The sequence below is a fragment of the Meleagris gallopavo genome, chromosome 8 (genome assembly GCF_000146605.3).
Source record: "Meleagris gallopavo isolate NT-WF06-2002-E0010 breed Aviagen turkey brand Nicholas breeding stock chromosome 8, Turkey_5.1, whole genome shotgun sequence".
In the NCBI taxonomy this organism is placed as follows: domain Eukaryota; kingdom Metazoa; phylum Chordata; class Aves; order Galliformes; family Phasianidae; genus Meleagris; species Meleagris gallopavo.
The window spans coordinates 15,263,173-15,288,307 of record NC_015018.2 but is presented as its reverse complement, the minus strand read 5'-3'; the positions used below and the strand labels follow the sequence as shown (position 1 = coordinate 15,288,307).

General features: G+C 41.7%; 1 protein-coding gene across 4 annotated transcripts in view; it reads left to right on the top strand.

The window, feature by feature from the left end:
- Nucleotides 1-18,521, top strand: part of LOC100542902 (neurotrypsin-like) — a 28,713-nt gene extending 10,192 nt beyond the window's left edge. For all 4 annotated transcript variants that reach the window (XM_010714383.3, XM_010714382.3, XM_010714384.3 and 1 more), the window contains exons 5-16: nucleotides 590-713; nucleotides 1,395-1,570; nucleotides 2,100-2,247; nucleotides 2,991-3,169; nucleotides 3,422-3,563; nucleotides 4,226-4,425; nucleotides 5,158-5,299; nucleotides 5,478-5,683; nucleotides 6,227-6,305; nucleotides 6,475-6,597; nucleotides 7,116-7,396; nucleotides 9,215-18,521. In XM_010714383.3, the coding sequence (XP_010712685.1) occupies nucleotides 590-713; nucleotides 1,395-1,570; nucleotides 2,100-2,247; nucleotides 2,991-3,169; nucleotides 3,422-3,563; nucleotides 4,226-4,425; nucleotides 5,158-5,299; nucleotides 5,478-5,683; nucleotides 6,227-6,305; nucleotides 6,475-6,597; nucleotides 7,116-7,396; nucleotides 9,215-9,525 (2,111 nt within the window). In that variant the 3' untranslated portion in view covers nucleotides 9,526-18,521. The remainder of the gene's footprint in view (nucleotides 1-589; nucleotides 714-1,394; nucleotides 1,571-2,099; nucleotides 2,248-2,990; nucleotides 3,170-3,421; nucleotides 3,564-4,225; nucleotides 4,426-5,157; nucleotides 5,300-5,477; nucleotides 5,684-6,226; nucleotides 6,306-6,474; nucleotides 6,598-7,115; nucleotides 7,397-9,214) is intronic.
- The last annotated feature ends 6,614 nt before the right edge of the window (nucleotides 18,522-25,135 follow it).

Sequence of the window (25,135 nt, the reverse complement as noted above, 5' to 3'; positions counted from 1 at the left end):
TTTTTTTTTTTTTTGTTAACTTAGGTAATTTTGAAAGCAGTTTAAGTTATGTGGAAAACAACCCACTCCAACTCCTTAAGTCTTCGTATCAGAACTCTCCTCATGTAATTGTAGGAGCTCAAATACGGAAAAATCTTCTGTGATTAGATTTGTAAATCTTCTGTTGCAAACTGGGTCCTAAGCTTCCTTTAGGATTCCTTGCAGTGCCAACACAAGGACTGCTGCTTATTTTGAGGCATGCAAGGAAGCTCTCAGTGCACTGATTTGTGCAATGCTTTTCTGTTTGTCCTCATCTGCTGACTTTAACTGCATTTTGCAGAATGGATAATAAATAAGACAAATATCTTCCTTCAACAGTGTAAGTACTGTTCAAAGTGCTTCAAAGTTCAATGATAGCTTCATTAAAGTGAAGCATACAACAAGCATAGATGTGCTGTGTGTCTGCCACACACACCCTTACACTACTTCATGCAAGCCAGTGAAAGCACCATGAAACAGGATGTGAGGAGTTGGGTCCAATTCAGCTCAGCTACACTCAAAAGTCCAAGACTTGCTGATCTGAAATGTCTTTTTTTTTTTTTTCCGGAAGGTGCTGTGCGGTTGGCTGAAGACAGCAGTGTGGAGCTGTATTTTGGTGGACTCTGGGGTACCATCTGTGCTGACCTCTGGACTGACTGGGATGCTAGTGTTGTCTGCAGGCAGCTAGGTCTCAGGTGGGAATCTCAGTATGGCTTGAAGTGTTACGTGTTCATAGGTTCTTTGAGAGAACAGCCTCATTAATTACTGTCCTTCTGGAGTAATATGTAGGCTGTGGGAGCGGAGTTTGTTCTGTAAGCTGATTTCCCACTTGCTAGGGTTCTTCGCACCTGTTTTCTTTCCATGGCTATGCCTAACCCCAGTCAGCATTTGCAGGAACAGTATTTTCTAAAGCTTGATGTTCAAGGCTGTGTTGAGTGATTCAATTTTTAATATTATCATTTTAGTATTACTGTACTGATCTTTTAGAAAATGTTGCAACTATGAACCCTCTTAGGGGATCTCTTATTTGAACCTTCAGTCTTCCAAAGAAAAAGAGATTAGGTCCATAGAGAAGGAATAATTTGATTCAGACATTTAGATGTGCTGACCATGTTACAGTCTGTTGATGGGTTTGTTTATCACTCTCCAATGAGGGTACCATTTCTGACCAGATCAACTCTGCTGCAGGGAAGATAGAATGTATTACATGGGGAGAAAATACTACGTGCTTGCTTGTTTAGACTGGAAATGGCTACTCCTTTAAGCTCTCACAATTAATTGGGCTCACAAGACGTGAAATGCACAATTGGGCTGGAAAACAAGTGTGAGTTAAGCAGTACAACAGTTTCATCATTCTGTTGCATTCTCCACACCAGTGAGATTGGCACAGCTGGAAAGAAGAATCGTCCTGGACTGTGGCCTATTCCCCTGCACCTGCAGTCAGCAAACTGCCATGGCGATGAGAAAACCCTCTTGCAGTGTGGCTATCAGGAAGCTGTGTCAGGAACTTGTAACCAGGGAAGCGCCATGGTAACATGTGTCCCTCCAGAAGGTAAATTTCTAAAGGGAAGTTCACTCCCTTTTTCTTTTGCCTGATTTACTTGGAATCTAGCGTTGCTGATAAGATATTAAATCTGAGATCATGATGCTGTGGAGAGTAAATCATTGGAGTATATTCTTCTTCCACCTGCTTGATGGTGATTACTTTCCTTCCAGTGGAAAATAATGTATTTTTTCCCAATCCCAAGTACTCAGTGAGCATACTTCTAAAATCACTGAAAGATGGCTGTTGTTTATGACCACATCCCTTTTCATTCAAAACAGGTTTTTGTTTACAGGCAGCAAAGTCCTGGTCATTGTAGTAGCCAGTTAAAGAGCCATCCCTGGACTAGTGGCACCTCCTGCTGTGGCTTGCAGTCATTGATGTTTCTAGAGGGTTTGGAGGGGAGGAAATGGTAGAATGAAACAAGAGAGTCCCAGAAGTGGCTCTGGCTGGTGAATAGCTCTGTGTCCTTAACTGCTAGATGTGCTTTGTTTCTATCTTGCTCTGTTTTATTCTTTTTTCCTTTTTTGAAACACAGGTGTAGGTGCTCCATTGCGTTTAGTTGGGGGAAAGGAGAGCTTTGAAGGACGGGTGGAGGTTTACCACGATGGCAAGTGGGGTACCATCTGTGATGACCAATGGGATGACCGTGATGCTGAAGTAGTTTGTAGGCAGCTGGGACTCAGGTACTTTCCGTACTGTTCACATGGAGTAGTAATAGAAGTAGTCTGAATAAAGAATGAGAGAGCATCTATCTTCACCATATAGCACCATTCCTTTCTATGGAAGGGTAAGAAAATCTTGGGGAAGATAATTCTAGACTTAATATCCTATTGTGGGATTTTGTACTTAGTTAAGTAAGTCAGTTTTATGGGTTTATGCTGTATAAAGAAGAGTTGGTATAACCCTATCCAACGTTTGTTTGTGTTTATCCCTGTTCATTATTTTTACATGTTTGTAATGCATGTATTCATGGCTGCAGTGCTAACTTGTGGTGACTTCCACAGGTGAATTGCAGTCATTTATTTGTTTGAATTCAAACACCTTCAGTTTCACTGGCTGTCTTTATCCTCTTCGTTCAGGGAAAGCAAGAGAGCACCTCATTCTCTATGCTATCCGGCAATTAATGCAAGGAACTATTGTATGCTAAATCAAATCTGCATAATTGCTCAAAATAGCTGAGTCAGGTTCGAGATCCTTCCTACTTTGGGAGTTTTGCCTTTCACTGAGATTGAAACATCATTGTCCTCAAATCGTATTAAAGAATTAAAGAACTTTCCAGTGAGATATATTGGTTAACAGTTGACAATACCACTGTGTAAGAAATACAGATTAGCTATGGAAGGACTAGGAGAGACTCTGGGAAACACAGAATCCAAGAGCACCAGACTGTGACCTTCTTTACTGAATTTTCATGTATCTCTTGCAGTGGGAACCCAAAAGCCTTGTCGTGGGCTCACTATGGTCAGGGATCTGGTCCCATCCTGCTAGATGAAGTGGAATGCTCAGGCAATGAACTCTCACTTGACCAATGCAAGAAGAGTGACTGGGGACAACAAAACTGTGACCATATTGAAGATGCTGGCGTCTCCTGTAACCCTTTCACAGGTACATACTTGCAGTTCTGTGTCAGTCAGATGCAGCCTTGCTCCTGTATTACGTAGGTGGAAATGAATCAGAGCCAGACAAGGTGGAAATGCTGAGGTATGGAAAGGCTTGTGTTTGTTTTTTGAGTATCCTTAGGTAACTGTCTTTGGTTTCTTCCTGTCATGGGCTGTAGAGAGTCTTCAGCAGTGGGGCTTAGGCTGTTTATCCTCTTCCTTTCTGAGTGCTGATCTTTCCTTCTCCTACCCCTTGCAGAGGGCACTGTAAGGCTGACTGGTGGTCGCAGCCCCAGCGAAGGCAGGGTAGAAGTTTATTACAATGGAGACTGGGGCACAGTATGTGATGATGGCTGGACAGATCTCAGTGCCCAGGTGGTCTGCAGGCAGCTGGGCTTCAGGTAGGACTGAGAGTATTTGTAGTATCTGTACTTCCTAATTTCAAGGTTTAGATTCTATGTCCCTTTACCAGTATGGGCTGGACATTACTTTCTTCAGTACTGTCTTTGTTATTACCATTATGCAGTTTCGTTCAGGAAAGAATAATAGATGTCCACATCCTTTCCCAGGAAAAAATAAATATATGTATCTATCTTAATTATTTCTTGCTTTGACCTGTTTTGAAAGTAAATAACAGGCTTAATACTGTCTTAATGAATCCCTCAACAAAGTTAGAATTTTTTCTTATTATTTATTAAATTTCTAGCTGTATCAGCTCAGCACAACCACCCTGTCTGCTCTGTCAGCTAAGCTTTATCACCTGCTAAACGGTATCAGCTATCTGCACTGCTGCTAAACTATATCACCTGCTTTGGTACTTGAAGGAAGACCATTAGGACAAAAAAGAGTAGTGGTAGGGATTTCTTAATGAAAGCTGAAGTTGGTGAGGTGTGCAAGCTGATTGGCTGCTGTCCAATGTATCACTGAGTAGCTAAGTAGAGAGACCACCAGTGCCACAGCAGATGTCTCCAGGTGAGTTTTCCTTTTGGTTTGAGTTTGGGACCCTCTGTGGGATTAGTAAGTTACAATGACTTTGATGTTACGTTCTGTTTCTTTCCTCTAGTGGGCCTGCTACCCTGGCCTCTGAAGCGGACTACGCTGCTGGCCAAGGCTTTATCTTGCTGGATGATGTGGCTTGTGTGGGCACAGAGCTCTCTCTCCTGGACTGTCCCCATAGCAACTGGGGGCAGCACGACTGCTCACATGCTGAGGACGTGGGAGTCCACTGTTCCCCGGAGAGCAACACAGTCACTGGCAGCCTGGGTAACTTAACTTGTGTCTTGCTCTGGACAGAGGGAAAACATCACTTTCTGGTCTGGTACTTTGAAAACTTTGGCAGATGTGGGATCTTTCCCTGTGCGGCCTCAATTAGAACTGCTTTTTGAGAAAGATTCATAGGAATAAGCCCTGCCTGTTTTGGGGCAGAGCCATAGGGCTGTGGTTCTTCAAGATATACAGCCAGAGCTGCAGAGAGATGGAGATTGAAGAGAACTATGTTGATGGTCTCTTTGTTTATATGAGGCCTGGTACTGTTTTCTCTATTGCAGGAAACTTTCCAATTTGTCATCCTTTTTTTTTTTTTTTAATTCAAATATACACCATCCAATTTTTTGTTGTTGTTTTTCCTGGATGTGGAACACTTCTCTTGCCTAGAATAATGTAATAGTTATTATAATTTAATGGATTTATTTCCAAGGCATGTTTAAGCTTGTCCGCTCTTGGATCAGCAGTTAATAACTTTCTTTCTGCTCTTGTTCTCCTCTTTACTTAGCTTTCAGAAATATGGTTTAATGATTTCCAGTGTGTATTTAATAAATTAATATTCACCAATTTTGCAAGGAAGTGAAATGAGGGACATGGCTGTCAAATAGATCACCACTCTTCTCTTTCTCGTCTCCTCCTCATCTCCTCAGTTTTTCCTATAAAACTAAGTTCTGGGCAGCTCATGCTCTTCGGTATTTTTGCTTGCAGCAACCCCTGTGTTTTTTCTTGTAGGACCTCCTGTGCGGCTGGTGGATGGAGAAAGCACCAAGGAGGGACGGGTTGAAGTATTCCTGAATGGACAGTGGGGCAGCATCTGTGATGATGGCTGGACAGACAGAGATGCTACAGTAGTTTGCAGGCAACTGGGGTTCAGGTAAGATAACTGGTACATGCGTCTTACAAATACAAATTGCTCTCAGGAGGAATACTTCTTTCTGAACCTGTTTCTGGGAGATTCATTTCCCTTGTAATTTCTCTTTAAAACATGCTGGTGCATCAGTTTCACCTGCCTCTTGCTTAATGCACACTAGCCATTCTCTTTCTCATTGCAGTGGTGCAGCAAAAGCCAGGGCGATGGCTTATTTTGGTGAAGGCCAAGGGCCCATCCATCTGGACAGTATAGAGTGCAGAGGCACAGAGCATGCCCTGGGGCAATGTGTCAGGCCTGACACTGGGATTCACAGTTGCTGGCACAGTGAAGATGCTGGTGTGATTTGTGACTATGTGGAAGAGAAGGTCCAAGATATCAGGAGAACAGGTGACCTGCCCTTTCTTCTAAACAGAAATCTGGGGCTCAAGGTTTAGGATTTCTGCATGCTTTTTCACTGTAGCTTTTATCTTTTTTGGTTGAAACTTTAATTACAAAATAAGCATGTTCTCTCTTGCAGCTCCTGGTTACTCTTCCTTTGTTTTCACTGTCTCTTCTAGTCTAGACTAGTTGAAGGAGCTCTAACTATGTCAGGTCTTTGAGCCTGCAGAACTTCCCTTGAGTCATATCATTATACTCTTCCTTAGAGCAGTAACTATAAGCAAACTTTGGGCTTTGGAGCACTGAGGAAATAGCTGTAGAGGTCCAGTTCTTGCCATAGCACTACAGATTCTGGAGGTAAGCACCTCCGCTAAAACTGAGGAAACCATTGGGAACAAACCTTATATAAATTCCTTTGCACAACGCAATGCAGTCAACTACCAGGAGGATTAATGCCCTCGGGGGACAGGAGTGATATCTTGGCTCTGTGACAGCAGTTGTTGATACTTAAGCTGAAGGTATCTATCCAACTGTGCTAACTTTACTATGCAGGTCCAGAGTCCAGTGTTTGTGGCATGCGCCTGCTTCACCGTCGCAAGAAAAGGATCATAGGTGGAAACAAGTCTCTCAGGTAATTGCTGAGAAAGCCAGAACAGGTTCCAGCTTTCCTAACTTCATTTGAACCAATGGTCTATCTAAGGGAGAATGCTTGTCAGCTGAGCTCAGATAGGGCAGAGTGAACGGGAAAAGCAACAACTCCCGTGTATGTGATGCTTACTGTTCTTCTGTTTCTTCTTCAGAGGTGGTTGGCCATGGCAGGCCTCGCTACGGTTGAAGGGTTTCCAGAGAGATACCCGTCTGCTCTGTGGGGCAACACTGATCAGCAGTTGCTGGGTAGTGACTGCAGCCCACTGCTTCAAAAGGTGTGTTTGTAAGTGGGAGCTCTAAGGGATTCTCAAAAACAAAGAGGTTGCTCTCCCAACAGAATGAAACACATGAACAAAGCTTCTAAATCAAGACCTTCAGTTATGATGTGTGTGATTTTGGAGCACTTATGGGGATGACTTTATCCCCATTGCTTTATCCCTTACTGCTTATACCTGCCCTCTTAACTTTGAGGTTTTACACCTTAAAGGGAACCATCATTTTGCTATTAATCATAGAATAATCTCCCAGTACTTTAAGGAAATGTGAAAAGAGAAAGCCATGAACCCGTTACAACTGTTGTAGCCCTTTTTATAGAAAGAAGTATTGTGCATGGTAAATAGTGACTGTAACAGCTGGCATTATCACATCTGTGGGAAGAGATCCCACAGTCCTGTAGCTGGCACTTCTTTATAAGTTTGTGAGGACATGTTTGAATCTCAAAGCAGTTGAGACTTGCATAAGTCTAATTCTCTGTTAGTAGAAATATCAAGGTATTGCATGTCTTTTTCTCTAGGTTTGGTGTTGATGTGCGGCGCTACCTGCTGCGGGTAGGTGACTACCACACAGGTGTGAAGGATGAGTTTGAGAGAGAGCTGCCTGTGGAGCGGATTGTCCTCCACAGGAACTACTGGGCTGGCAGCAATGATAATGACATTGCCCTGGTCCGAATGCGAGGCAGAGAGGGGCATTGTCTCTCCTTCAATAGTCACGTTCTGCCTATCTGCCTTCCTGATAAGAAAGAGAAGTCTGACATAAACAGGCAAGCCTGCATCATCTCTGGCTGGGGAGACACAGGTAAGTGACAAAGCTCTGAGGAGCAAGATAGGGATGGGGAGAATCTGGACTGAGGAATCTATATGCACCATTACTTTATGTCTGTTCAATTCAAGGCCATGTTTTTAATGCTCCTATTATTTGTGCCAAGTGCATGGTGTCAAGGAACAGGAAATAAAGCAATTTTTGTGCCACTGTTTTCTTCTGATATTAAGGTTGTCTTGAAGCCTGTCCATGATGGAAGTTTTGGTTGCCATAGCAATCTTTTGAAGCTGTGAGGGAGAGGAAAGATGCCAGCTCATCACAGTTCTCTCCTCCTTTCCCCTTTCTACACGCATGTTTGCCCACAGCAGAGCCCTTAGGCAATGACATGTGCAGAGCTGGTTCACAAAATCTGTATATTGTTCGGGGAGGTCCCCATGTTTCCATGGTCTCCTGCCTTCTTTATAGATCACAGTAGTAAAGTGAGGGCTTTGCAGTGGAAGGAGTCTTCCTCATAAATCTTGCTTGTAAAGAGCATGTGCCTGGGTAGTGAGCTGGGACAAAGTGCTCTTTCTGTACAATAGGTGACCTTTCTTGGAAATCTGGCCACTGTGATGAATCTCCCTGGATATTGTTCCAGGAACAGCTGGGCTCTGACACTGGTTTCTGATCAAGCTTTGAGACAACCTGGATGTGCCGTTTTGCACAACATTACTCCAAAACTTCTAGGTTAAAGGGAGGAGGGAATATTCTAGAAAGTATTAATGACTAAATTGTAAACACTATCAAGTCAATGTTTTAAAATGCTGGGCTTGGTGGAGTTCTGACATGGATACATTAATCTGGAGACAGCTTTGAATTCTAAGTAAGATGTTGTGACCAGTTGTGCAGTCCTTTCCCATTTGGGGTTCATAGATGCAAAGCAGGGCTTAAGGAAAGGAGGCCTTTCTGGGCTGCTGTGAGTGGAGAAAATCCATATGTTCAGAAAGACTTGCTGCCAAAACACAAATAGCCCCAGGAGTTTTTCTGTTGTTTTTGGACTTAACCATCCTTTCCAGCTGTTTCTCTAGCTGTTACTCAAGTGTTTGATTGAAAATACAGATTTGCCTTTGAAGTCAGTTATACCAGGTGCACATGTCACTTTGGGGTGTCTGCAGAGGATCAAGGAGTAATTTAGTCAAGTAATTCCTTTAAGTTATACTGGGACTTAACAGCTAGAATCTCTCCCACACACCAAACCCATCTTTCTCAGTGAGTTAACAACTACCTTGTGAACTTACTGTAAGTCCGTAAATTACTTTAAACCTTGAGCACCAGAAGTTTGCACTCTAACACATGAACCTTAAATTCTGATCAAGTCTATAGTAACCAAAATTTGAGCAAATAGAGATAAGTCTGGCCAAAGATGAAGTAAACTCCCTTTGAATAATATTTAGATGCTTCTGAAATGTGTTCCAAAACTTCTCTGAGGATTGAGCATTTCACAAATGTTACTTCATTTATTCCTTTGTGAAAACACTGTCATCTTATAGAGAAAGAAATGAAGGCTCAAAGAGGTGAAATAAGCTGAACAAAGTTCAAGTTATTCGTTGGCAGAACCAGGAATAAGACTCATCCTTTGATCTATCCCCTTTCTCTAACCTCTTCCCTGCTTCTTTGATGTTACAGCTCTTTTTTGTGGTCTGGTTTTGCAGTTCTCTGAAGTTCTGGTCGTTCAGAGATGCTGAGTTTGGCCTAATTCTGTGCCCCAGTCTTGATGTGAAATGTACAAGTATCTGTTTCTGTGCAGAGAACTGTTGCTCTAGGTTGCTGCTGTTTCTGTATATGAATTGGTTTAGCTGGTCTGTTCTGTTCCAGGAAAATCTTATTCAAGAACACTACTGCAGGGGGTGGTGCCTCTTCTGCCACGGGAAGACTGTGAGGTCCGTTATGGGCAGAAGTTCACGAACCGCATGATTTGTGCTGGGAACCTCTCTGAAGATAAACGAGTGGACAGCTGCCAGGGTGACAGTGGAGGGCCACTCATGTGTCAGAAGTCAAATGGACGCTGGATCATTTTGGGAATCACTTCCTGGGGTTATGGTTGTGGTCGGAAGGATTCCCCTGGTGTGTACACAAAGGTCAGCAGATACATACCCTGGATCAAGAAAGTGACTAAGCTAAAATGAAAATGTCTGAGCCCCAGGAACCTCAATGTATTGTCCTTCTCCCTGCAGCAGCTGAAGGCTGTGGCTTCTGGCCTGTGACTGGTGGAAATGTATGTTGTCATTTGGACACTGGGAAAATAATTTAACATAGAACTGGGAGAAAAACAGCTATGGTTGATTATTTGGTCTCACTTTAGTTCTTAATCTCTGAGCAGACAAAGCATACACACTGGTAGGACAAATTAGCCTGTGTTGCTCTGACTGTTTGAGTCCTGTAATGCAATCAATGCTCATTCCTTTGCCCCAACACACGGAAATGGTAGAAATGAAGATATGCCTGTCTCTGTAAATCTGTTCACCAGTTTTTGTATGTTCACACACTTGAAAAACACTGCAAAGAGAGGTGAGATGCTTGGAAGTTGCTGCCAAGCTCTGGCATACTTTTTCATAACATGTCTCTTTTCCATTCCAGAAATGAGAAGATTTGACCTGAGCTGAGGAGCAGGCTAACAATTGGCCTTTTTCTTTCCCCTGTTATGTCTCTAGGGGGAACCTTTTCTCTTCTGAATATTAGATTCTAAAATATCTGTCCCTGCTAGGAGGTGCTTGTCTCTCCAGCTGTAATCCTTGTGCCACACATTTCTGGTCAGATGCTACGGCTTTATTGCTGCTTTCTCAAAATTGTGGTTCTTCTGTGGTTTGTTTTTTGTTTCTCCATAAAGCAGCGTCTCCTGGAATCAATTGTTTGTGTGAGAGTAAATCTTCATTTTTAAGAGACAATAGATTTCTTGCTCTCATGATTACTGTGAATGACTTAAAAATGTGACTTCAATGTAACTAGAATAGACACTGTTACTTTCCTTTAAATCCAAATGTAGTGTTAAGTGTTCAGATGTTGATTCATAGTTTAACAGCGCTGCAGGGACTTCATCTTGATATTTTATTCATCATCATTATTAACTGCCCTTTGTGATCTTAGCCTTTAATATCTCTGTGTCCATAGTCCTCCCATGAAGCATGGAAATACTCTGGAGTGTAGACACCAAACAAAAACTAGAGTGAGTAGTTTTCTTGAGGTGCAAAGTAGTTTCCTGCATTCCTGGAGTATGTGCTGCCTTTGGACAACACTTTCTCTCTTCTTTTTACGTTTCTCTTTTCATTCATCTCAGGGGAAGTGGATTGGGTTGGCTTGACTTAGGATCTGCAAGCAGTGCCATCAAGCTACTACTGTTTTAGGGTCAGACCTTCTCTACCTAGACAGAAATAATACTGAGAGAATACAAGCGTTACTGAACACTTCAATTTCTTCCTTCTCTCGTTCAGACAAATGGACGTAATTTCCTCCTCCAAGGCCTTAATTACTTTCTTGGTTAATTGATTATTTTTGAGTAGGGAGAAAAATACAAAAGCAGAAGAGCTAAGTGCGTTAACAGTTGTGCAGCTCACAGTGGTGTGTTCTGTCTACGTGTAGCCAAGCCAGAGAGAAGACAGGTCTGTTCATGAGCAGCCTTGGTGCACAACCAATGATCCAAACATGGAGTAATAATACAGTCTGAGACACGTGGAACTTTTGCCACATGTGCATGTTTTGGATTCACTCAGTCACACACTAGCCTGCTGACTGCAAAGTGTGTACTTGAGGCACTGAGCTATTTGGTACCTGGGAATTATCAAGGCAAGAATGGAAGACAGCACAACCTGTGGATTAGCTATGTCATATGATAGGAGAAGTAGTGATAGTGTATTAGAAATTGCCTTGAGTTAAACAAGCAGTGATTGCCAGAAGTTTTAATTTGTCTTCTCCAAAGTAGCTTAATCTAAAAGTGCTGACCTGCATAGGTGACTGATTTTTGTGTGTGAATGCTAAACTAAACAGTTAATTTACCCTCTCCAGTGATTACTGTACAGTTGGCTTACAAGTGCTTCAATGGACTTTGAAAATCGTACATGGAAACTTTATTTTTAAAGAGTTAAAAGAATCTTTGAAACATGCAATGTCAGAACACCTGCAAATTGCCCTTTGAGACAGATCTGATCTGTTAGTGCCCCTTCTTGAGGGCTGAATGTCTGCAGTGTGCTCGTGCTGATAACTCTGTTTGAAGAGCTAGGCTTGGTCCTTGTAGTGCCATGCCATGCTTGGCTCTGTGCTGCCTGTGCTGTCCATGACTCCTGGCAGAGAGTCCCTAAGGCACAAGATGCAGACTGCTGGTTCTCTCTTAGGAATTAAAATGAGAGGAGAACCGAGGACAGTTATGTTACAGACCTCTCAATTCCAGAATGGCAGTAACAGTACCTGTTTGGGAAATGGGGAGGGATTTAGATTTTACTTTCAGCCTCCCCCAAGCCTGAATGCTACATCAGCTCAAACACAGTGCTGTCACACCTCTAGCTTAACCTGGTTTGAACTTCTAGCTTATACTCATAACCCCAACAGGCTTAGAAATATAGAAAGGATTGAAGGCTTTTTCCCTAAGCCTACTTAACTCATTGCATTCAAGAGTTAGAAAAAATGCTATGCAACATAAGTGAGACATAGATCTGGCACAGCATTCTATGATTCCTGTATTCCAATTCAAAATATTTCCCCTGGATTTTGTCACCTTGAAAGCTGTGAGAATCACTGTAGTTAACATTCTGTGAGTCCTGAATGAGCTAGGAGGAAGGGAGGAAGTACCTCACCTAGTTTTACACTTACTTGTGTAAGCAAACCTGCAAACACGCTTCTGAGTTGTCCTAACCTGTTCAGAACATCACTGTTGCTCTTTGTGGCCCAAACCAAACTCACATGCTTTGCCACAAGGGATTACTGGAATTATCTGATCAGAAGACCAGCACTCGCCACTCCAGAGTTGTATTTTATTGGACACCTAATGTTGGCCAGCAGCAGACATTTCAAAGCACAGTGCATGTGCATTTGTACTGAAAAAGTTTTAACAGCTTTTTTCTTTTTTTCTGGGAAATTTTGTTCTTGGACCATTTATGTTAATTACTTGCATTGCTATCACTGTTCAAATTAAAAGTACTAGTACTTGTCCTCCAGGTATTGTTCAAACACTATGTGCTATACTTTCATGATTTTTTCTTTTCTGAAGTATCAATGTTTATATCCCAAACTTAAAAAAAAAAAAATTGTTTATTGTAAACATCCTTCGTCTTTCACATAAATGTTTAATCTCTTATTTAATCCAACTAAGCTCTACAGCCTCAGTATTTTCTGACAATGAGAACCAATATAATTTCATTCTACACAGTACATTTGTCTTTTTATAGATCCTGAATGCATTGCCTTTTGTTTTTACTGAATCCCATCTATACTTGCGTTTTCAACTACGAGAGGAAATGAGAGGCCTTGCTTTATACTCTTGTCCATTATGCTACAAACAGTCTTTTGAAAACTGTGGCTTCTCTGTCTCTCTTCAATCCAAACTGCCTAGGTACCTGATAACGTACAAGCCGTCTGTCCATGCCTACTCTTTCTGCTGGGTCTTCAAGCTTTGGTAACCAGAACTGAAAACAGTTTGCGAGAGGAGGATGTGCCATCTGCTGATTACTTTCAGTATTTTCAATAGTGGGCAATGCTGTAGGTGCTCAGCGCTGTGTGTGTTATTATGTATGTATGCTAGCTTTGAACTTGCTGGTGTGGTTTTAGTGGCAGCCCGTCTACAGCAAGGTAAAAACCAACCAGCGTTGATTCACCTGGTGTCTCTGGCAGGTGCAGCAGCCCCTCCAAGCACAGCCAGCTGGTGTAGGTGTATCTGTGGAACTGAACGTGGCTCTGGGCTGATGAGCCCTTAGAAGCATTCATTGTCTGGGTGACAACGGTCAGATACTTCCCTTCCAGGAACTGACAGTTCAGTTATTGACATCTGTGATGCGCTATGGGGATCTTTGTAAGACGAGTTCCTGCAGTAGTGTGGTGCACGTTGGTTGAATGAAAAACAGTGCCACTGTGATTGGGGAGCATTTGTTAGAAGGAGTGTCTAAGGAGCACCTAACAGGGCTCCAATTAGCCCTCTTCCTACAAGAATACCTTGGTGCTCTACAAAGGTGGACCCAGTGCTAGTGCCTTCCTGCCCTCTAGGGGCTGCATGGGTATCCTTATCAGCCTTGTCTTGACATCAGTCCAGGCTTTGGCCAGTTGAAGCTGGATTAAAGATTTATCCATTTCCTGTAGCTGAATGCTTTCCAGATGATTTATAAGAATTATGTTCCGTGCTGTAATTAATCAAGCAGCTATTTATGAACCTGAACAGGATTTCAATTACACCCGTAATCCTTGTACCTTTGTAGCAGAGAATAACAAATCAGTTCCTCAAAGGTATTAGTGGAGGGATTGGTTAGGAACTAGGTACGTGAGTATTTGCTGTCTCAGGGATAGCAAAACAGGGTTTGCTTTATGTCTGTCTGCCTTACTTTCTGAAGCCAATATCCTGAAGACTCTTCACCCCCAAAGTAACTGTTGTGATCCATCAACCACTTAAAAACACACTTTTATGTATGTAAGAGGAAGGTTATTAGTAGGTGAACTGCAGTGCAGTAACATCTTCCTGCTAGCTTTTCTGGGAGTTCCTTGCAGCTAGAAAATGTGGGCATGGGAATAGAACACTGACTGGTAACCAGCCTGGAACTGCTCCCAGTGGGATGAGGCACTGTGACCTGGAGCAAGGGCTTGGGCTATGTTTTTACTTATTCAAGAAAATATTTAATTCCCCACATCAAGAAGGAACATTTGTTCAGCCCACTCAGTCCTATTAAAAACCCTTTCTACTAACAAGGGCCTGAGCAGCTCTGAAATCAGTCTAGTGCCAAAACTGTCATGTCCCCTGGATCAAAACCAATGACTCACAAGATATGCTAATAAATTAATTGTGCTGTGACTGTGTGGGGCTCTGTCTTATTTTTAGTACAGAAACCTGTTCCAAGGGCAAGTTTTAGGATTTTTTTCCAGCAATGAATTATGCTAATTAAATTTTTGTATTAATGTTATTTCTAGAGGAGCTTTAATGTGTGAAAGAATGTTACAAAATCAGTTATCCTATTAGCTACCATTAAAATATAACACAACAGCTCTTCAAATGCCACATTTTGTGGCCATTTGGAATAGGCGGAGAGCACCTACAGATGAACTCGTGCTCAAAACAAACAGGATTTGCTATATCAGTTTCCTAGTTCATTGTTATTGTTGATCTTTACATGCTACTTTTGAATGAATTTGTTCAGCATGATTTTGTCTCATTTGACACTAGGATTCATGTGTCACCGAGTGAAGGGCCAAAGCCAAATTTTGGATAAGTGGAAGCAGGAGGAATGAAACATAACCTGATTGAGGCACTGACGTGAAAACACTGTTCTCTTCCTCCTCTCCAAAGCTGAAATTGTACTACTCTATAAAAGGTCTGTGTGGAAAAGCAACTCACTGACTGCTCCAGCAAATTTCTCAAGTTGTTAGGGTTAGTCTGGGGTTTGATGTGGTGATGACTGAAGGTACAAAATATTATAGCATATAATTTCTTGTGCATGCCGTCTCCAGCCTCCTGTTGGGAACCTACGTGCACTCGCTAAAGAGAGCGCTGCTTGTGGTTAACGCCTCCCTTGCTTCATGTTTGACTTTGAGGTTTCTACACCTACATGTTTCTGCTTCTGCTTGTGTGAAGCTGAGAGCTCATGGCTGAGGTTTTGCAAGAGTGTCTGGTGTGCACATATCAGTGGGCAAAGCAGAGTTACAGACATTTTAGTGGCCTTAGGCGCTGTTTCACCAAGTAAGCTCCAAAGCACGTAATGCTTGGGAAAGAAACAAAGTTGAAACTGAAGATAAGGTTACAAGTCTGTCAGGTCTCATATTTTGTATTGAAGTACTTGACTGCTGCCTTCATATTGTGAAGAGACATCAAGAAGAGTATGCCATTAGCTTACTCGTGGTAGATTGACAGCTGTAGGATAGTTGGCTTTGGATTTTGAAACTGAAGTAGGAAATCAGGAGGAAATAGGGTTTTATTCCACGCAATGTTCTAACTAGGATAGCTACCATACTCCTTAAGAGAGAAAGAGAAACATTCAGGTATCATCACTGACATTAAAAAAAAATATCTTACTTGGGTTCAAGTTCCTCTTTCTACTAGAGGAAAGACAGTGTGCTGCATAGGCAGCCTTGGTTGCTGGGCTGGATGCTGTGCCACTCTTAACAAAACTGTCTTGTCCACAGGGGGTTAGAGATTCGCTGTAGGATCGTGCTTATGTGTGAAAGTGAAGAGAAAAAGTAGAGTTAGCAAAATAGATCATTGCATAAGTGGATGATCCATCTACAGCCATTTATGTTTAGAAAAACCTATGGATTTAGCAGGTGTGAATTGGACAGGAGTAGAATTGACCAATTCCAAGAAATGAGTGAAACCCCATTGCACCACTTGATGTTCCCCTCCCTGCTTTTCAAATCCCTCAAATTCTGCCAGAAATGAGTGGTACCTTTCTCCTCATAGATTTTCAAAATGAGGAGAGGAAGCTGCATTGGATCAGCTTTACCAAAAGAGATGTGGTGCTACTCTGACATCAGCCAAACAAATGGCCTTGTTTCTCCTGTTTGTATCTTTGCAGGCCTTCACACAGATGTTAGGGCAGCTTTAGCTCAAAGGACCAAGCAGGAAAGAGTTGTAACTGAGTGCTGTGTTCACACTGACTTGTTGACCAACAGGAGAAACAAACCAGCAAGAACTAAATATGCATTCAAGGAATCCTGCTGTGAGGTGTTTGTTAACATGCAAACATCCCGTGGCCACATTAGCCCGTGGCTCAGGATCCAGCAGCAGGTAGCTGTCAGGTATTTCCATTAGAAGAGATCATGCAGAGAGTTGCTGTCACACTTGCGTGACATGCTAGCCTGGGCAGTCGACCCTCCTCACTGTGGAGGTAAAAACTGTGGGAGAGATTGGTGGTGGAAATGTAGCTGAAGAACTTGGCTGAAACCCGTTAAAAAGTTTACATTTCTTTATTTCCTTCTCAAAAGCAGAACAAAATCCCTTTGGAACAACAACAAAAAACAAACTAGGACAAATGAACAAAAGAAAAATAGCCAAAGCACCAAGCTGCTTCTTCGCAGTTTAATTAATCTGCTTTGTTTAAAACTGAGCTGTATGCAAAGAAGTAAATGCGCTTCTAATGGCTATTTCTTTACTCTTTTCCCACTCCCCTCCTGCATGTACAGGCTTGCTAGAAAGAAAGAAGGATTATAACCACTGACTGTGGGATGGAGATCTGTTTAAGAAAGGACAAGTGAACTATTCAGATAACTGCACACTTTGTTTGTGGAACCAAGCACACCAGAGAAAAGCTTTTACTTTAGGTTGACTATTTCACTATCTCTAGCAAGACTAAGGATAGCAAGCTTTTGTGATTCAGCACAACTTTTGAGATCTCAACAGAAATTCTTTAAACTCTCCAAATATTTAAACCAAAGCTAGGTTGATTATGACTTGAGAAATCTTTATTGCCATAACATGCCTTGTCTTTGCAATTACAGGGCCTTAGCACATTTGGGCTGATGAAGCTTTTTTTCAATGTGGTGTAGGTAGGCAGAGAGGATGCACTGTTTGCATTGGGTGGCTCTGCTCAGTTGAAGCAAGAGAGTCCTTGTGTACAAGAAGCCTGATGAAATGCTGTGCATGCTTTTATTCATTAAATTCATACTATTTATTGTCAATAAATATAAGTTGCTAGATTCAACATCAATTGTGAGAACAATTATAGTGATAGAACGACACAAATCTATTTTTCTTACCCAGAGAAGATGTGAGGTTACTTAGGGAATTGCATTAAAGCTTTGGACAGCAAATTTACAGGAATTTGTCGCAGCATTTTGCAGGTACATGGCTGAAAATGGATATCTGCCTAAAAAAGATAGTAGCCTCTGAATCAGATCATAGAACAAACAGCTGCCAGTACCTGTCACAGTGCTCTATATCTAGAGAAGAAATCTGAAGATAGAAGCAGCTGATGTAGTTTAGGATCCTTAAATCTCCTAAGGGAGGAGGAATCCAATTCAGAGAGCTTGCCTCCTGGATGGATATGGTCTATGACATCTGCAGGTTAAAAAAAAAGGATGAGAAAAGCACTCTATGAGAATCCACGTTAACGGTCATCTGGTTTGTTTTACAGAGCACTCTGCAGTAGATCTTACTTTGTCAGTTAGGTCTAAGACAAAATACTTTCTCTCTTACTTCCTACTGAAACAAAAAAGGAAGAGCCAGGTACAGCAGCCCAGGTAATTTTCAGTCATTGCATCTTGCATGGTATTTTTATTAGTGTCTCCTCCAAATGCACAAAAGAGCCTAGTTAAACTTTATATAGTGTAAAATGTACTGACCCTCACCTGCACTTTTGAGTACAAAACTCAAAGTATTTTTTCTTCAATGGAGTGCTGGTGTGTGGTCATGTGACAATGCTTTTTGTAAGAGAAAATCATGCATTGTATAGACTTCGTATTGGCTGCTTAAACTTCTGATGGGACATAACATTAATTACATTTCTAAATAAAAATTCTCACATCTCTAACTCTGAGGTTGGATTATTTTTCTGAGGAATATCTATGCAGAAACCGGCAGACTATTTAACTGTCCATTAAATGTTGTATAGTGTAGTAATTGCACCTCAGATTCATCTGTTATTCCTATATTTAAGTGTGAAAGTACCTCATCTTTATATTTTGAAAGACAGAAGTGCTGAGAGACACCTACAGTGCAAATGCTGCTATGGCCAGTCGAACATTTCCTCTACGGAAGATGCACAAAGCTTGTAAACACAGCACAGCAAAGTTACTCTAAGTGGCTGGATTATTTCAACTAGCCAAGATCTGCTTACATGCTTTGCAAAATAGCATCTATTGGTCTTGATGTGAAAAAGTAAACATCCTTTTTTTCCCCAACAGTGATCTTCTACATACCAATCAGCTGACTGCACTCTCAACAACACATACAGAAACTGGCTTCTACAGCAAAGGCATGTTGAGAGTCAGCTACAGTAGCACCTCTTCTTTTTTTTTTCCCTTTGATTACCATTTTTGATTGCTAAAACTGCAGATTGATAGAGAAGGAATACCATATTTAGAAACTTTGCTTATGTATTTCTTGGCAGACTGAAACAAAAGCTAGGGAATTAATATCTCCTTTTCAGAATTTTTAGGAAGCTTTCAAGTCTGTAGCATTGCTAGTTAGGGTAATACTCTCTCCAAACAAACTGACTTAACAATTGCTAAGTTTCTGTAAATGCAGAATCAAACATAGCACCCACAAAAGACAGATTATTGCTTTCATTTTTTTTTTTCCACTATAACAGTGGTGATGCCCAAATGTGGTCTCAACTTCAAAAAAAGAGCCAGCAGTGTAACAGTTGCTTTCTCTGAGAAATGAATAACATCCCTTTTCAGTTCCTTTTGAGTTGATTCTTCTCCTTTCATTTATCTGTGAGTTTATACTACATATGAGATATCACTAGACAGCTTGGTAATGGCAGAATGAACAAAGTGTGAGAAAGAAAACTTATGCTCCTGTAGATTATTGCAAAGGGAAGAAGAATCTATAGTTGCAAAGTGCAGGAGGGCAGACTAAATATGCTCGGTAATCCTTACAGGCATCGTTACCTGTAAGCTGCATCTTATGCTTTCTGAGGCATAATTGTTATGTTTGTACGTGAGATCTTAGCTGTAATTGTAGTCTCTTGAATTATAACAATAATTTTAACAGCTGTTGCAAAGTGTTCCTTTAATGACCCCATTTTCCATGTATGACCAATGACTCATCTCACAAATAGTAAATTCATTATTTAAGAAAGTTTTAATATCAGACATATGTTCTAGTTATATAAGATTCCAAAGAGAGAACCAGTGATGCTATCAGTTCAAATTCTCCTGTGATGTGTATTAGCTCAAAACTGGAAACTGCTCAATCCAAATAGACAAAGCTTTTTTTCCCGGAGCTTCTGGTTCCTCAGGGTAGCTTTGTTTCAGCTTCATGGTATTCTGTGTCTGGGGAAGCTATGTGCATTTTGCACAGGCACTTGTGCATTAGATGCAGGGCAATGGAAACAAGCTGCGTGGTCTCCCTTCTAATGTGCTAAAACACTATTTGCTTCATCTTTCCTCCAATTCCAGTGCTGTGAAATAAATATCAATGGTAGCTGGTTGTGATTCATCTGGAGATATTTATTCTTCATAGCATTACTATATCACGAAACAGTGATTTTTTAGAAGTGATTTTGCAATATAGACTATCGCTTTCCAAGGAACAGGAATTTAAGATGCAAAAATGTATCTGCCATTTTCCATAGCATCATAGTGCCTGAGCACAAGAAGCTATTCTTCAGTATTTTACTTGGAAACAAAGTAAACTTGTGCTTTTAAAATGTGCATTTGCTTGTCATTTCTGACTGCATTACTACATGCAAAAAGGCAATGAAATCTTGCAGAGTTCAGAATGTTGCTGAACAGCTGGGCCCCATTGCATTAGCAGTGATGAAATCTCAAGAGTGCTTTATTTTGTTATTGAGTCTGTGTTAGATTCCAGCCATAGCAAGGATGTGTTTTACTTTCCATGTGATTAGAAATAAAAACACACTGGATCTGACTTGTAGAGTACCACGTGACTCATCAGTGAAAAGCAGACACTTCTGGGGTGCAGCACAGGCTCTTTCATTTCTAATCCCCAGTGAGAGCTTAAAACTGGAAACAAATGTAAATGTTGCAATTCTGCTTCAGGGTATTTGGGAGTGCTTGTCTCTCTAATATGAGAAGTGCTGCTTTCTGAAAATTGTGTGTAATGCAGGCAAAGGAATTTTGAACAGTAATTTCACCCCTCTAAAATAAAAGAAGAATGAAAATAGTATATCCCTGCATGGGAGAAACCATCCTACTGCCAGCCTTGTCATCTCTGCAGGATTCCTTATTGGATTTTTTTTCTTCCCAGCAGAGCACTGTTGAAATTGTCAGATACTATTTTTCATGGCCTCTTCATCAGTGCCTATAGTTTCTGTCTGTTGGGAAATCCACAAGGGAACATACATGCCTGAATCATGCAGTAAGTTGGCTGGAAAAAATGGATGGGTGTTTATGAGCTGTGCCTTTCCAAGCCATGACTCCAAGGACAAAGAGAAACTCACAATCACACCTGCACTCCCTCATGTTGGCCAGAGAAAGAACACACCCAGGTCTGGTCTGCATGAGCCAGAAGGCACATTTTTTCAGTCTTCTGAAATGCATTTTAAGACAGAAGTGCAAATTTTCACCCTGCTTTGTTTGCCTCACTACTTTCCTCACCTCTTCCATGCTTTCAGCCTGTGATGTTTTAGAAAGTGAAATCAAGATTTCTTTGGAAATTTCTTCAACGTGTGTTTTCCAGAGCTGGAAGGGGAAGGAAAATGAGTGAGGACTGTTCCAGTTGAATAGAAGTAAACATAATGAGCTGAAGCCCATTTGTAATTTTAAAAATGTCATATTAGCAAAGCTCTCCTTCTGTCCTCTGTCTTTTCCTGAAGCAAATTGTATTTTCTACTGGATTCTTGTAAAAGCTAACTGCTGTGTTGCATGTGATGTTGACAAAAGATATCAGTGAGCAGTACCAGGCACCACATCTACCTGCCTATTAACACCATTCCCAGTGCTACAACAGGTCATGTCAAGATGAAGAATCTTACCCATAGTTATTTTTTCATCCCTTGACAAAATGTTTAGTTTCTTAGTGTGCACTTCTTTCATCTCCTTTTTCCTATCAAAACACACTTCAAAACTCCAGCTGTATTTTTAGATTCTTTTAGACCCCCGTTTTTCTTCACCAGGAGGGTACTGTTCCTGCAGGTGAAAGCCTTCTTTCATGCAGCATTCCATAAGGCATTGTGAAATCTTCAGGTGTTTCAGCTTTCTTATAGCTCATGACCTACAGTCCTGTTGATGTAAACTGTCAGAACTCTCATAATCTATAAAATGTGTGCCTCTCTCTAACTATTGCTGGTGCTGTGCACTAACAGGTCATCTGGCAGTACAAATGTGTGTGTGTGTGTGTGCAGTAAATCCCTTGGAAGGAGATCCAATTGGACAACAATGCAGGACAAATTTTCTGCCATATTAGCCAAAGTATGTGAGACAGAACTTAGCACATTGTGCTACAGCATATTGCCTGGTACCTGGCTTGTTTGGTGTCATGCACCTGCCCACTAGCTGAGTGCTCTACACAATGTTGGCTTTGTAGCATTGCAAGGATGTGTGTGGTAGATCCCTTGGAAGGAGGATTTAGCCACTACCTGGGAAACTTGGAAGAAGCATCAGGCCCAGTGCCAGTATGTCATTTACATACTCTCACTGACCAGCCACTAAAATGGTGAAAAACAGGAAAAGCCATTTTTATCTCCTTGTTTTCTGCCTGTGATCAGGCTGGAGGAACAAGCAGCAACCAGTGGTAAAAGGGCTTTACTTTGTTATACGAAATTTTCTTCCCACTGCAGAAATTCAGCTTGTCCTTTCTGTTTGTCTATCTGCTAATCTGTTTCAAAGTTGTTGCCAGCTGCATCAGCCAGAGGAAGTCCAGCAGAAGGTGTATGAAGTAACCTGGGGCAGGATAGTACTTTCTGCCACACTAAGGCTAGGGAGCGAGCACGGTGAGCACTCCTTGCTAAAGTGACCAGGCTGGGGAGCTGTGGCTGTGGCACCAGTCTGGGAACAGAAGTACACAGACAGAAGTGGTGGGAGTGGAGAGCCTGAGAGACTCTGCTTGGCACAGCGCCTGGCACTTGGCAGAACACCCAGAAACAATCCAAGACAAAACAGAACCATTCCAAATCCCCAAATCAATGAAGGACCACTGAGCAAAGCTTTTATACCTGGAGTAGTGGCATGCATACTTTATAGGGGCATCTTCTTGTGGCTTCTGACTTGGATAGTCAAGAAGTACAGGGAGCATCATCCTGCTTCCTCATAGTCACTTCTGTCATGGTATTCGTCTTCTTTCTTTCCACAGGAAGATTCAGATCATCCTTCAACTTTGGGAGTTACAAATGCTGCCCTGGAGGAACCCTGTTTCCTGAATTTAAGAATTATTTATGCATCTTATTTTAAGAAGTGCCAATCTTCCTCATGCCATGAAACAGAATAATCCATTATTGACAATCCTCCTGCGAGCCTAGCTTGGAACCTGTGCACTGTGTTGGTTTAAGTCCCTAAGGTCTCTATGTCAGACTTTGTGGCAAACTGCATCTTTCCTCCAATTTCCTTACTGTCCCAAGTACGGGAATTCCCTCCTTCCAAAATCAAACAGTTCTCGTACTTCTGTCTCATAGGATGGTGGTGGACTGTGTCTGAGGAAAATTATCTTTCATCAGAAGGATGAAGAAAATCATCAGATTTGCATTCTTCACCATGATCTACTGCTGTATCAACACTGGCTATAACTTTGGGTCAGATTTTAGCTGATCAGCAAGTGAGTGTTTTTGTTTGTAATGGCAGCTGTTGCATTGCATTTTGAGGTAGTTTCAATTGAAGTCATTTGGTAGGAAGTTAACAAAATCCCAAGTCTGGTAAATTCTTAATTGAGAAGGTACCAGCTCTGAATCTCCTTAAAAAAAATAAAAGAGAAGTGATATTCAAGTTCCTAAGCCTCAGCTCACTGATGAGGGAAAAAAGACAATAAATTGTGGGTGCGATTGAAATACCAAGTGCAGAGAATGTTGGGGTACCAGCTGGGGTCACAGTGATAAAGGTACTGCTGCTGACACCTCTTTTTATCAGTAAGGTCAGCATTTGATGCCCTGCTGTGATGTTTTTGAGAACGTTAACTGTCCAACCGTTTCTATCTTTGTGGAACAAAAGTCCAAACATTTTGATTTCACAGAACTACGGGCAAGGCAGTTTGCTCGAAGCTCTAAGTCTCCATGTTATACCTACTATCATTTTCTGCCTGCCCCTGCACACTGTATAAAGGGACTGAGCACGTTAATTGCCTAATTGCATGACTGTGTGTCATTAGCTCACAGAATAATTACAACATCTATTGTTAATTGTTTTTTTCACTAGCTGAAAAACTTGTGTATGTTTTTGGGCTTCCCTTTCCCCCCCCTCCCCAAAGGAAGAGATTACATTTCAGCGCTCCTGAATTGATTTCATAGGTTTTAATACATATATTCTTGTGTAACTGACTATATGACCCTTCAGATGCCATATGTACATAGGCATGAGCATAAATTAGCTCTTCCTATGAAGTGAAAATGTATACAGCCAGCCTGCTGGCAAAAAAAAAATCTGAGAAAAAAAAGCACAGAAAGCTACTAATGTAAGAGTTTATTTAACTAATAATGATTTCTGTAAATAGGCACGCAGTGAATACATTTCTCATCTATTACCTCAGATATCTCCTTGGGAACATCCCTTAAAGGAATTGTGCAAGTATTTTAAGCCCAGCAGCTTTGGACAGCAGCAAATCAAATTAGATCAAGTCTTAGAGGAAGATTTGAGAATTAACAAACTGTGGACTACTCCATTTTCCCTACTGGTAGGAAGAACAAAGGGATCCCACATTTATACAGGTAAAAAAATACAACTGATGCACATGTTAGTGATATGTATTTGTGCATTATAGATCTTACATACTAAACTGGCAAGCATTACATATGTAGGAACACACTATGTAAAAGTTTCCCTTAGGACGAGGTTATCTTTTAAGGCTCACTATGAGGATCCATCACTAAATGGGGATTTTTTGTTCCTCTGTTTGAAGTGAACTACACTGAAGGACGTGCTGATTGATCTGAGACGCTTCAGTTTCTCTCAGCTCTAGGATGCCTGTTTCTCAGCACTTCATTCTGTTTTCCCTAGCTCTTCTTTTTTTTCCCCTATCATTTATATGTTTCCCTCTGCACAAACAGGGAGACACAGGTGCAGCCTATGGTTGCTCAGCTGATGCTTTCTCAGCATCACTTCACAGACAGAACTCAGCCTTCGCTTTTTCACTCTTCTACTCTCATGGCAGAACGGACCTCTAAAATAAAACAGAATTTTAGAAAAAGCTGAAACAAAGGCTTTCAATGTAGGGATAGGAAAACCTTATGTAACTCCTTATGTAAATGGGATGTAGAGTACTTTCTCATAACTAACTTCAGAGTTGCTCAGGCTCCCCTGGCTCCCAACACCTGCCTTGTTTCCTCCCGGCCCTCATGTGGAGAAAAGAGGCTTTTTGGCCTGAGCTCCGAGGGCAGCACTGCGGCTGCTATTCCTGAAAGCTGCTCCTCCGATTTATTGCTGTATGAGGCAATAAAACAGGAGGGGAACGGCGCTGTCTCTTTACTCAGTCTCCTTTCCTAAAACATCTTAGAAAAACAATAATCGGAAAGGGCACCGGGCAGCTTCCTGCTCTCTGATCTACGCCAGACGCGTACAGCCGATATTTCCTCCTCGCGCAATCTACGTGCTGTTCGCTCCGGGTCCCAGCACCGCACTTCAGCACGAGCCGCGCTTCCCCGGTGCCGCCGTGCAGGGACGGCCGAGGCCCCGCGCATATCCTCGTGACCCCGTCCGCTCCGCGAGAGTATTCTGAAAGAAAAGAAAGACTGAAGCGCTCCGCTCTCGCAGAGGCACGGCTGCTACGTGCTACCGCCACCCGTTCAG